This window comes from Hippocampus bargibanti, linkage group LG06, assembly GCF_051943395.1.
Source record: "Hippocampus bargibanti isolate YZ-2025 linkage group LG06, ASM5194339v1, whole genome shotgun sequence".
In the NCBI taxonomy this organism is placed as follows: domain Eukaryota; kingdom Metazoa; phylum Chordata; class Actinopteri; order Syngnathiformes; family Syngnathidae; genus Hippocampus; species Hippocampus bargibanti.
The window spans coordinates 222,501-236,327 of record NC_142739.1 but is presented as its reverse complement, the minus strand read 5'-3'; the positions used below and the strand labels follow the sequence as shown (position 1 = coordinate 236,327).

General features: G+C 40.5%; 1 protein-coding gene across 3 annotated transcripts in view; it reads left to right on the top strand.

Moving 5' to 3' along the window:
• ddc (dopa decarboxylase) overlaps positions 1 to 13,827 on the top strand; it is a 46,036-nt gene that overhangs the window by 22,299 nt on the left and 9,910 nt on the right. For all 3 annotated transcript variants that reach the window (XM_088998137.1, XM_088998136.1, XM_088998138.1), the window contains 5 exons: positions 481 to 615; positions 5,308 to 5,451; positions 6,564 to 6,630; positions 6,965 to 7,059; positions 12,350 to 12,417. In XM_088998137.1, the coding sequence (XP_088854263.1) occupies positions 481 to 615; positions 5,308 to 5,451; positions 6,564 to 6,630; positions 6,965 to 7,059; positions 12,350 to 12,417 (509 nt within the window). The remainder of the gene's footprint in view (positions 1 to 480; positions 616 to 5,307; positions 5,452 to 6,563; positions 6,631 to 6,964; positions 7,060 to 12,349; positions 12,418 to 13,827) is intronic.

Sequence of the window (13,827 nt, the reverse complement as noted above, 5' to 3'; positions counted from 1 at the left end):
TATCTTGTTTCAATCTTGTTTCTTGCTAGACAACGGTGGTCAAAGCGAATGTTATTGCTTCAAGAGGAAATATTTGGATCTGAGTTGAACTATGCTCAGATGTCCTGTACTCTTGTAGGATTGCAAAGAAAGTCCTCCTACTGTGTGGCTTTTATTTTGTCCTCACCAAGACTGATCGATTTTCAAACGTCATCGTGAAGTAGATTTTTCATGTTACAGTAAAGTCTCGTTATGTCGATATCGGATATATCGATAGTCCCGGTTATATCGATACTATTTCTATGCACGCACGGAGAAAATTACATGCAAACAGGGTCGGATATATCGATAGTCCCGGTTATATCGATATTTTTTTGGACTCCCTTGAATATCGATATAACGAGACTTTACTGTATTTTATTTGTTAGGGGCAGGTAAAATATATAATTGAGATGGCTATTGTGATGTGAAGATGCTGACGACATTCTAATCCTTTGACAGGGCACAGCCAGTGAGGCAACCCTCATGTCCTTGCTTGCTGCCCGTTGTAAAGTCGTCCGGCGAGTTCAGTCCATCAACCCGGAAATGTCTGAAGCTGAGATTTTCATCAAATTGGTGGCGTATACATCAGAGCAAGTAAGCAAAATATATTCTGTCAGAAAGCACAATAAAATAACATCCAGTACAAGAACAATGTGAGGACTGGGATCCAAGTTTTACTGTGGATTGTTTTAATGGCAACGAAATTGTTGGAGAGCTGCTACTCTGGTTGTGGATAACATTGTTGATTACTCTTTGTGGATTGTTTATTACAGTGGAGGAAGCCATGAAAATTGCAATGTTTCCACCACTTTTCTTTTGGAATGTTTTTGCACATTATTGGAATGTGATTTGGTTGTCTCTCTGTCTTCAAATATTTATATTGGTCGAACAATTATAGCGCCCGCTTCACCACATGTGGGTCATGGCCATATGAACCTCGCTGTCTCCGCGCAGTAGATACATTCTGAATCGGTTGCCAGCCAATTGCAGAACACACATAGACAACGCAGTACACGCTAACTGTCACGCTTAGAGAAAATTTAGAGTGTTCAATTAATCGGTTTTTGGAGGAAACTTGAGGGGAGGGGAGAACAAGTATACTCCACACAGTTCTGACTCCACCCGAGTCCTGAATCGAACCGTGGACTTCTGTACTTTGAGGCGGACGTGCTAATAAGCTGTCCTCCTTGCCGCCATTCATATGACAATACACATTGCTGTACCTTGACCAAGATAATGTAATCCTCCCCAAATATGACTCCTTTTATAGGCTTGAAGACTTCTGCAAACCTAATGTTCATTGTAGTGCCAATGCTTCTTACCAGCCAAAGGAAATAAATGCTAGCTTTTTTATAGTTTACTCCTCGTGGGATAGCCAACAAAACCTGACCCGACAAAATATTAGCTATTTTATGAGGGCATTTTATGGTTAAAAAAAAGTCAACTTCATTGTTTGCCCCTGCGACTGATTCACGACCAGTTCAATCTGTCGTCCGCCTTAAGTCACCTGGGATAGACTCTTCTGTTTGTTCAATAGTGCTACAATTGCATGTCAATTCCCCTAACTCTTTGGCAAACATGCTGATTGTTGTTTTTTATATTTTCCACCCAAGGTGGCGCTGCAGAGCCTTCCTTCACAAATATATATTAAAAATTGCCGTCGATAATTGTATAGTTTGGAGAGTTTGGCAAATTTGACATATCCCCTGCAATAAAATATGTGAATAGTGAACTTCAAGACTTCCCTTGAAATTAATTTGAAATAGAATGGGACAAGACATGTCAATAATCTGAATGACACTTGGTGAGACAAGGAAATTAATTGTTATTTGCATATTTGCAACCCTTTCAAAACTGATTTGTTTTCATCCGGGGGGGGGGTTAATAATAACCTACTAGGCTGTTTGTAAAAGCCGCAACATGTGTAGTACTCGTATGGACTCGGGTGGTCACCCTGCCAAGTGGTCAGCATGGAGAGCTGATCATGGCGTCTCGACTGGGTACTCCAGGGGTCGCCATCAACACCGCAGACCCTGCTGCGGAGAACACACGTGCGGGTGATCCTACCGAGCCTGACCAAGACAGGAGCACTGCTGATAATAATAATAATCATCATCATCATCATCATCATAATACATGCCATTTTAAGCGCCTTTGAAAGCGCTCAAGGACACTTTACAGTCACAGACAAGCATAAGTACCATCATAAATAATATACAATCACAAATAGAATGCAATGAATAAAATACAATTATAAATAGAAACGAGCGAGAACTACACAGAAAATGCAATTTTAAATAGGTGGGTTTTGAGATGGGACTTGAAGGTGGGAAGAGAATTGATGTTACGAATGTTGGGAGGAAGTGAGTTCCAAAGTTTGGGGGCAGAGCAGCTGAAGGCTCTGTCATCCATCGTGCTTCGGCAGGGGGGGCACACAGAGGCTGAGGGAACGAGAGGGAATAGATATTTGAAGAAGGTCAGAGAGGTATGGGGGGGGGGGCAAGGTTATGGATAGCTTTAAATATAAAGAATAATTTTAAAGTTGATTCTATAGTTGACTGGGAGCCAGTGGAGCTCTTGGAGGACGGGGGTGATGTGGTGAAAGGATGAGGTTATGGTGATGATCTGGGCTGAAGAATTCGGGACGAGTTGAAGTTTGTGGCGAACACTCTGAGGGACACCAAAGAGAAGTGAATTGCAATCGTCAATCCGGGAGGTGACAAGACTATGAACAAGGATAGCAGTGGTGTGAGGAGTGAGAGACAGGCGAAAAAATTGATATTGCGTGGGTGGAAGTATGCAGACCGGGTTAAATTATTTATATGGGAGTGCATCGATATTGTGCTGTCAAGAAGGACACCTAGACTTTTCACCTGATGGGAGGGAGAAACGGCCAAATTGTCAATAGTGAGAGAGAAACTGTTAGCTTTGCTCAAGATGGATTTGGTACCAACGAAGATAATTTCAGTTTTTTTCGCTGTTAAGTTTCAGGAAGTTATGGGTAAACTAGGATTTAAGTTCAGAGCGGCAGAGTGGAAGGAGGTCTCGGCCGGACGTTTACGTGGACGTTGCGGCTCGTCGAGTGACGCAATTCAAACGCGACGAGGCTTGCGCTAACGTGGACGTAGCATTGCCAGGCACAGGGTGGAAATGAGACGGGTCCGATGTACCTGCGGGATCCGATGGTGGGTCGGTTCATTCTGTCACGGTTTGCGAGGTGGTGTTGGCGGGTTCGGATCCCAAAAAGCAGGCAGGAGGGAACAGGAGGTTGTTTGACAAATTGTATTAAAATAAAGTCAGCAGGAACAAAATGTAAAACATCCAAATCATCTGAATGGAAAAAATACAAAGTAGCAAAAGAAGACCAAAAGTAAAAGTCCGCCAAGGTTAAACAAACACGTACACAATGCATGCAGCAAACAAGCAGCAAACAAACATTGAACCGGCCCCGGATGGTCGTGCCGGGTGTCCTTTTAAGTGTCAATGATTAAACGACCAACACCTGCGAGGCTGCAGGCAGGGCTGACGTCACTACCTGCTGGTCGCCAATCTGATCGGGACGACCAGCACCTGTGCAGGTGTAGGCGGGGGCGACAGCGCCCCCAGTTGGTCGCCAACCAGATCATAACAATTTGAGCTTCTTCAGTGGTAATCGAACTCCTCACAAATTAGGCACAACATTCTACCAATTGTGTTGATGGAACGTGTTTGGAATGTAAATGTTCCATTCATTGTGTTGAGAACTCTTACGTGCTCACAGCTGCGGACTAAGCCCATCCAACTGTAAGGGAGCCGCTCAGCTTTGGCGAAACAAGGCCAACATAGTAGCAGTCAATCAATGTCGCTTCAAGCTGTGACTGTCAGTTGTTTCCGTACCCTCAAGAACTCGAACACAGGGAGCCAACACATATTCATAATTTATTCATTTATTTGTTCATTGAGTTATAATAATTGGTGTTATACTTAAAAACGTTTACAAAAAATCTTGAGAAGCCATAAACCGAAGAGAAAGTGAGACATTAAAAAAAAAGATGTAACCCCAATTTTGGCAGTTTTCTGAGTTTTTAAATGAACTCCTCCAAAACATTTATTCCTACTAATGGGTTAATTTTGATTGTTCGTCCCTGGTTCATTTCTTCTACGGGCGTTGATGGCAGAGGATGGTTAAATCATCAGGAAGGCAGATGTTGAACAGAAAGTTGGTTTAATGTTGAAGACAGCGGAGACATCGCGGTGTCGGCTAAGAAGGAAGCATGGAGAGAGAGCGATAGATGCCGCACAGGGTGTGACGCGATAGGATGTGACATAATGGAAGGAAGGCAGGATATGACGTATCAAGAAGTCCAAAACGTAAACAAAGATTAGAAAGCGATGTTTAAAGATGTTCGTATAGCGAATTACCCCAACATGTCCCCCCTGACGAACATATCTAACATCGGTGGAGGTGAACAGAAAGAAGAAAGAAAAAGAAAAGAAAATCACAAAATAGAACAATCACAATGGAAACAATCTCAAATTAAAGTCATGTCATTCGCTACAACAGTCAAATCTTCATGGCATCCTGGATGGTGATCACCAAGACGACGAAGAGGAACAAAATTGTTTGTAGCATTTGTCGCAAGCAGGCCCCAGGGTGTGGCACGGATGAACTGGTGACTGGGAAAAGGTGTGTGATCTGTCGACGCGGCTCCAGTGACGTGCATCGGGAATCTTCTTGACGAACGGTGTCCTCGCGAATCCAGATAAAGCTCGTGGCTGCTAAGACGGCTAGCAGCTCCGCAACCGGTCCATCCCACGTCATTCCTTTCAGACTGCAGCTCCGTCCTGTGGAGAACAAAAGAAGACTTGTGCAAGGTCACATGTCGAAAGGATGGTTTCATTCTACACATCACACTTTCTTGGCGTTTCTTTCCCTATCAAAGTTTCACAAATATTCTGGAATCACCATCCAAAAATAATCAATTATTGAAACAGTTGCTTTTTGAACACAAATACTTCCACTCGTTTAGGATTCAAAACATCCCACTACCTTTTTGATCAACCCCAAAGGTTTTCTTGATTGTATTTTGTAATTACTGTCATTATTTGCAGTTCCCCACTTTGCACTGTTGTTTCTGAGAGGTACCACTTACTTTCGAGACATAATTGTCATGTTTTTTTTGGTTTTATTTTTTTAAATGATGATTCTAGAGTAGTGTGTTCTCCCAGAGACAAATTCCTTGTGTGTTCTACACACTTGCCCATATAAAGATGATTCTGATTCTGATGTCTGTTTTCTCTGTGTAGTCTCATTCGTCCGTGGAGCGAGCAGGTCTAATTGGAGGCGTGATCATGAAGAAAATCCCTACAGACAGCACTTATGCTGTCACTGGTGATACTCTCAAGAAAATTGTGGAAAAGGACAAAGAAGCAGGACTCATTCCTTTCTACGTAAGACACACATATACAATTTCATTTTTGGGCTAATGTTTTCATCTTGTTGATCGACCACTTACTGGGTTGACACTCTCACTGTGTCTGAGATGCCAACAACACGTGTGGAAAGCATTTATTCAACATCCTTGAAATCCCGTTCAAGACGCATGTATTAGTATCCTCTTTGTCCTAATAAAACAGAAAGTGGATCATATGCACAGCAACACATTAAAAATGTTCATTCTCAAGGCATAACATTTCTTTCCATTCTGAATACGCAACAATCTGCTGGGCATTGGACTGGGGTCAAGTAATTCCATCTATACATTTATCCATCAGTTTTCAACTCCACTTATGTTCTTCAGGAGAGTGTGGTGTAGTCTTCCACACTCCCCATTAAAATCATTGATAAACGGCAAACTTCCAGGTTGCCGCATGACGATATCAGAGTGAATTCGCCGTGAAACACATGCACCTTTAATAGTTTCTTTGTTGTGAAGGATGGTAGCAATGGTGGACTTAGCATATTGCTACTGGGCCGTGAAGTCAGACAAACGCGCACTCGTTCGTGTTTCTCAATGATCTTCTTCTTCTCCTCAACTGTAGTTTTATTTTGTGTTTTCTTCGGCTGAACACGAGCCTGTGGTGGGGTCTTTTTCGGTCCCATAACAGAAAAAGTATCAGTAAAAAAATCCTTGAAGACGATCGACGTGTGCACTCAGAGAAAGGGGGTGTGGAAAGGTAGGCCGGCTGGGGCGCTGTTCTGTCGTGTGGTTTGGTGTTCTTCCGACAAAGATTACTCCGCCAGCCATGGTGGGGCAGCGCTCCATGTGTATGCCGAAAAGTAGTGTGTATGCCAAGGTTTAATTTTCATAAATGTAACGATTGTAAACCGAAAAAATTCGTAAGGCAAGGTGTTCGTAAACCGAGGCCTTACTGTATATGCAATGGTAACATCATATTTTTAACTGGGTTAACCAAGTCCACAAAGTGTGCCAATATCATTCAGGAGTTTTTGTGTTTATTATGAATGTGTAGACTACAAAGATTAATCCAGTGCTTTAAATGACAATTATATCAACAAATTTCATTGTCATGTCATTGAATTTTCATTTTATGTGTTGTAGTTCTGTGCAACTCTTGGCACCACTGCATCATGTGCGTTTGATCATATTTCGGAGCTGGGGCCTATATGTAAGTCACTTTGAAGTCATTACTTTTAAATTTATGACATTATAATTAGATGTTCATTTTTTCCCCTCTCTGCACCACATTTCAAATACAGTATTTTCCAAAGCTCACGATGTCTGGTACATGAGCTCTATAGTTCTTTTAGAGAGGTATTGATACTGTACATGCTCTACTCCAGTATTTTACTAAATTGCTAATGATAGAGTTACAAAGCTTTACACTCCTTTTAATCCGATCAGATTAAAATGTGTAAGTGTACCGAATCGTGTGTTATTATTGAAGAATGTGTAAAAACAAAAAAATGCATCTAATTAATGTTGTTTGTTGGCTGCCACAGGTAATGAGCAGAACATGTGGATGCATGTTGATGCTGCATATGCTGGGAGTGCATTTATCTGTCCTGAATTTCGGCCTTTGATGAATGGCATTGAGGTATGTTAAAAAAACTAAACAAAAAAGAGAGAAATGAAGAAAAAATGCATGCTATGTACACCATCTGGTCACAGCATTTTGCACAATTTCACAATTCAATGAAGTCACTGACAAGAGCTGTATCTAAAACTGTCTTTATCAAAATACATATCTCAGTTTGGTTGATTGATTGGTTGGTTGGTTGGTTGATTGATATAAACATTAAAATGGGATAATTTCATTCATTGCTTATTCCTGTTCTTTTTTTCTCCTTTCCCTAATTCTCAATAGGATGTAGATTAAGAGAACTATGTGGAAGAATCAAATGAATGTTTCTTGGCCATTCTTGTTTTGTTTTTACGTGCATTACATGTACCGGTCAGTATGGTGTTGCAAGTCTCATTAAGTATGACTGAAATCAAGCTTTTGGACTTTGTTAATAGTCTTGAGATTTCATTGTACCCTCCACCAATTCTATTCAGCAAGTGCCAGATGTGTCTTTGTTATTTTATGGCATATGATTTATTATCCCTTTGGTGAAGTTGAAGTACAGCAGATTAGTGCTGATCCTGAATGGCCTTGACAAAATCCAGAGTCCCAACATTCCAAGACCGAGACATTTGAAAGTGGATTCGAACATAAGACCTTTGAAAGGAGAGAAAGTCCTCATTGCAAATGGCTACCCACTGGGAGCACTCATGCAAATGAATGTATCGTCGCAAAATGCCATTGTAAAACAGAAGCAACAGTTTTGAACAAACAACCTCAGAAATTGTAACATTGACAATGTGTTTATTATATGTAAGATTGTTGGTTAGAAAAGGTGAAACTCTTCATTTTGTTCGTATTTTGGTTGAATTTCACTTTTTTATGTGTTGTTTGTAATTGGAAATGCTGCGATACTTTTGGTCCTGGTTCAGTCATCAATCATATTTAAAATATTTATACTTTCAAAAATTCCGACACAGTTGTTTTTTTCTTTGTTATTTAAAGATAATAAATTTCAAATGTGTGTTTTTTATTTATTTAATGAATTCAATTTGATAGAGGTATTGATTACAAGCAGATGTAGATACAACAACTAGGCTATTTTAATCTAGATCACGAAATAGGCCGATCTGGACTGCAGTTAATACCCATTGTAAAAACGGCCGCACAACCATGCGCACAATACCATAAGTTTTGAGGACTTGTTCTGTTAAACACTTTTTTGAGTCTTGGGCGGCCCGGTAGTCGAGTGGCTGCTACGCCGGCTTCACAGTGCAGAGGTCGTCGGTTCGCGTCCCTCTCCGGCCTCCCTGTGTGGAGTTTGCATATTTTCCCTGGGCCCGCGTGGGTTTTCTCCGGGTCCTACAGTTCAAAAACATGCATGGCAGGCAGATTGACCACTCCAAATTGTCCCTAGGTGTGAATGTGAGAGTGACTATTGGACTATTGTATGTCTTTGTGTGCCCTGCGATTGGCTGGCAACCAATTCAGGGTGACCCCGCCTCGTGCCCGAAGACAGCTGGGATAGGCTCCAGCACCCCCGCGACCCTCATGAAGAATAAGCGTTACGGAAAATGGAAGGATAATTTGAGTCTTTACAGAGGTCACAGGCATTTCATACGGTTGCGAATCTAGTTCCAGTTAACTTTAACATTCTATAGTTTATTCCAGTGTTTTACAATCTTTTTTGAGCCATTGAAAAAAAGTCGTGCTGCACACCCCTACCTAAAAATGTGGAGGGAAAAAAAGTATTTTAACAATTACATGTTGAATCGTAACTGGAAGTGTCCCCACCTTCTGGCATCTCAGGTCTGCTGACCAGACATTATTAGATGCGCTAAAAATTAAACGGAGGCTCAGAGGTGATTGAGCCTTTTTCGTTACTGGTCCTTCTCTCTGAAATGGCCAGCCAGCCATTGAACATTCGGCAAGCCCCCCTCGCTACCCATCTTTAAATCCCGCCTCAAAACTCCCTTGTTCTCTTCGACATTTGACTCAGCATGATTCAGACTTGATCTTAGATTTACACGCAGGTGCTTTCTACTATCTTTGTGACTGCTCTATTTCCTGTTTACGATAGTTGTCAATGTACAGTACTTTGTATGCAGCTTGTTTGTTTAGAAGTGCTCTACAAATAGAGTTTCGTTGAATTGAGTTTTGAGATGGGTTTGAAAGATTGGCAGTGAAGGAGCTTGTGGACTGTTCAGTGGCATGTCATTCCAGAGAGAGGGACTTGCAACGGAAAAGACTCGATCGCCTCAGAACCTCCGTTTAGTTTTCATCACATCTAATAATGTCTGGTCAGCAGAAGGTGAGTAGGACTGGATGATCTCGGAGAGGCGAGGAGGAGGGAGGCCATTTAAACATTTGAAAACAAATAACGAGATCTTGAAAACAACACTAAAATGTATAGGGAGCCAGTGAAAGGATGCAATGGTAGGAGTTATGTGCTCCCTCCGACGAGTACCAGTCAAGAGGCGAGCACCAGCATTCTGGGCCAGTTTTCAAATGTCTTTTCTGCTGAATGTGTCCTTTTGTGTCCATTTCGTCCATATTCGTCCATCGGAAAATTCTCTTACAACTTCAACTTTGCATGTTTTGAGCAGACCTTTCTCACTCGATAAAGAACATATCTCACCTGATTTAACTACTTGTTCTTCAATTTGCACAAACTCCAACAACCATTCCAACTTAAAAAATCCGCAGTTCATTCTTATTTTGGTTTTGAGAGTCGATGTATCACATTCACAGCGCAGTTGTTTCGCCATAATAAGGGATTAGCTATATCATTACTTATCACCGTCGCACTGTTATTGTTATGGAGAAGAGAACGTGCACAAGTAATGTCAATGACATTGACATCCATCCCTCACCGTTTGTGAGCTATACAGTCCGGGGTTGGTCTTCGTTTAATGATTATCTCCTGCTTCAATTGAAAGTCCAGTTTAGAAAATTCTTTCAATTTAGATATGTAATCCACCATTCTGAAAATCAGGCCAAGCAAAATGACTGGATGTTTGCACCTAACTTGCTAACTGTTTACTGTAGCTTGTTGTCACTAATTCTATTCTGCAGCCGAGGAGTCGCAAGAAGAATCTTTGGAATCACCGGCGCCCCCTGTCATGAGACAGGAGAACTGTCAAAACCAAAAATTCTGAAGATACAAAAAGGAGAGGAGTAGCAGTATCTTACATTGCAGGATTTTCTGAAAAGCTACAGAGTCCTTTGGCAACACAAAATTCTTACTTATTTCAAACCGATAAACACGTCAAGGCAAAAATTAGTGCATCCACAAGATAGGCTGCCAAATGAAAAACAAATTAATGTAGTTTATTCAATACATTGTAAGAATGAAAATTGTAAAGAGCAGTACATTGGGGAGACTAAACACATTCTAAAAAAATTCTAAAAAAGGCTTCATCAACATCGCTGGGATAATACTAGGGCCTCAATCGGCAGTATATATGCACCTAAAAGCTAGCAACCACTCATTTGACGACAATGAGGTAAAAATCTTAGCGAAAGAACATAGATGGTTTGAAAGGGGAGTAAAAGAAGCGATTTTTATAAAAAAAGCTAAGTCCTTCACTAAACCAATATGGTGGCGTGAGGTTCAATTTGTATCGTTAGTACAACAGCTATCTTAGGCAACATAGGATTAGTAATGCTGATGAGGTGATATCGGAGCAAGTGGGGCAATCAGGCCAGTCATTAGTCAAGACAATAGGAACAATCAATGGAGCCGCAGGGTGTAGTCCTCTGCTCTCCCCAACCTGAGAGCAGGTATCTATTATAGCAGAGTCCGGCACCGCCATGTCTGGACAGTAGGATATATATTATAGCATCTAAAATACCCAAAACACGCAGGGTGATATTTTCAGTCAAATGCAAAAAAAAAAAAACAATGAAAAATGATGAAAAGGTTTCTTCAGCCGTCTTCTGTACCTGAAGATATATATATATATATATATATATATATATATATATATATATATATATATATATAATAGCAGAGTCCGGCACCGCCATGTCTGGACAGTAGTGTATATATATATATATATATATATATATATATATATATATATATATATATATATATATATATATATATATATATATATATATATATATATATATATATAGGGCCGAAACTACCAGTAAGACTTTAGTTCGCTGAAGAAGCATCTTGGATAAGAAGCGAAACGTCCGACACCTTCAGGTACAGAAGACGGCTGAAGGAACCTTTTCATCATTTTTCATTTTTTTTTTAATTTTTTTTTTGCATTTGACTGAAAATATTACCCTGCGTGTTTTGGGTATTTTAGATGCTGTAAAACGCTTTTCTGATGTTAGTTATGAAACAAAAAAGTGGTGTCTGTTGTCCTTTAAATGTGGGTGGAAATGAACAAAAACAAAACACAGACACAAACAGCCCTCCGTAAATATTATTGTTGCTTTAAATAACAAACTTTATGTCAATCTGTGGGTGAAATATCATTCTCCACATGAAAATAAATACATGATTGCGTGCTGACTATATTCTGTTGCTTTGTTCCTGATTGACATTTCCTGACGTTAATGTCAAGTTGGAGGAACGTCAGAGAGACTAACAGTCGGCACTGTGTCTGCTTTTTACTGGCGTCAGAGCTGCTGCATCTCCCGAAGCTGTGCAGATACCCAGCGATAAGGCTGGAGTGATTTCCTGGGGCGGCGTTCGACCTTTAAATATCACCCTTCAGTAGACACACACACGTGCAAACATTGGAAGGACTTGTTTCTAACAAGAAGCAGCGGGCACAGACGCATACTGTATAGAGACAGCTAAGTCCTATTTTATGGATGTTGTGCATATAGCGTGTGAGGTTAAAAAAAGAGAAAAAGGCCTATTGTGGATGATAGATGGTTGGTTGCCAAGGGTGAGGGACGAACGAGCATCAGTTGGCATGGCAACTGTCTGTGAAACATAATTTCCATTGACTGCACATCTTATTGCATTTGGTGAGGGAGGGAAGGATATTACAAAAGATATGCCAAAAAGAAAGAGGCAGATTAAACAAATGGACGTGTGTTACTTTGAATACATTATTGCTGCAAGTTTGAATCAACACTCGCTTCAATAAAACTATTCCACTGGTGGGGCAATTCAGCAAAGGTTATAAAGACCGCTGAAGATTATGGTGGATGATGAAGCCATTATTGACTTCAAAAGATAAATTTAAAACACAATCAACTTTGTGTTTTAGGTTTATATTGATTCTTGATGGTATCATGCAACCTTACCAGGAAGTCTAATGATAGTCACTTCTCTGTATCTGTGTTTCAGTTCGCTGATTCTTTCAACTTGAACCCACACAAATGGCTCCTGGTCAACTTTGACTGCTCTGCAATGTGGTAAGCTGTCCTCATCATTCTAAATTTGAAACAAATATGAATGAATGCACGTCTGTGTAAGCTCTCAGTCGTACAGGAATGGTCCATCGATGAAAAGGTTTCTAATAATAGATAATACTAGGTTTTTTCAATTTAGGGAGAAATTTTACAAACAAATTCATGGTTGTGCTATGGGCTTACCAGTTTCACCCATCGTGGCTAATCTGTACATGGAAGAGATGGAGAAACAGGCCCTCACATCCTTCCCGGGGACAAAACCTAGACACTGGTTTAGATATGTGGACGATACTTTTGTCATAATTAAAAAAAAAGAAATTCTATCCTTCACAGATCACCTCAACTCGGTAGACATCAACATTAAATTTACTCGTGAGGACATTGAAGAGAACCAACTAGCCTTCTTGGATTGTAAAGTAATTATAAAAGAGGACAGAGCGCTAAAAACAGCGGTCTTTAGGAAGGCTACGCACACTGACCAATACTTACTTTTCGATTCTAACCACCCTTTACAACACAAACTAGGAGTTATCAGAACCCTCCAGCATAGGGCTAAACTAATACCAACTAGCACTGAAGGTAGAGAAAAGGAGTCAAAACATATCAGGAGAGCACTCACAGACTGTGGGTACCCTCAGTGGTCATTTAACAAATGTCAGAAAGAAAGAATAGGGAATGAAACCAATAATTCTGAAGATACAAAAAGGAGAGGAGTAGCAGTACCTTACATTGCAGGAGTTTCTGAAAAACTACAAAGAGTCCTTTGGCAACACAAAATTCCTACTTCTTTCAAACCGATAAACACGTTAAGGCAAAAATTAGTGCATCCAAAAGATAGGCTACCAAATGAAAAACAAAGTAATGTAGTTTATTCCATACATTGTAAGAATGAAAATTGTAAAGAGCAGTACATTGGGGAGACTCAACAAATTCTCAAAAAAAGACTTTATCAACATCGCAGGGATAATACTCGTGGGCCTTAATCGGCAGTATATATGCACCTAAAAGCTAGCAACCACTCATTTGACAACAATGAGGTTAAAATCTTAGCGAAAGAACATCGATGGTTTGAAAGGGGAGTAAAACAAGCAATTTTCATCAAACAACTAAATCCTTCATTTAAATCCTTCGTTTGGTGGGGTGAGGTTCAATTTGGATCGTTCATACAATAGTCTGCTTAGGCATCATAGGATTAGGAATACTGATGAGGTGATACCGGTCGAAGTGGGGCAATCAGGCCAGTCGTTAGTCAGAACGATAGGAACTATCAGTGGAGCAGCTGCAGGGGGTAGTCTTCTGCTGCCCCCAACCTGAGAACAGGACCTATCATAGCAGAGTCCGGCACCGCCATGTCTGGATAGTGGGGATATATATAGGGACTAAACTACCAGTAAGACTTTAGTTTGCTGACAA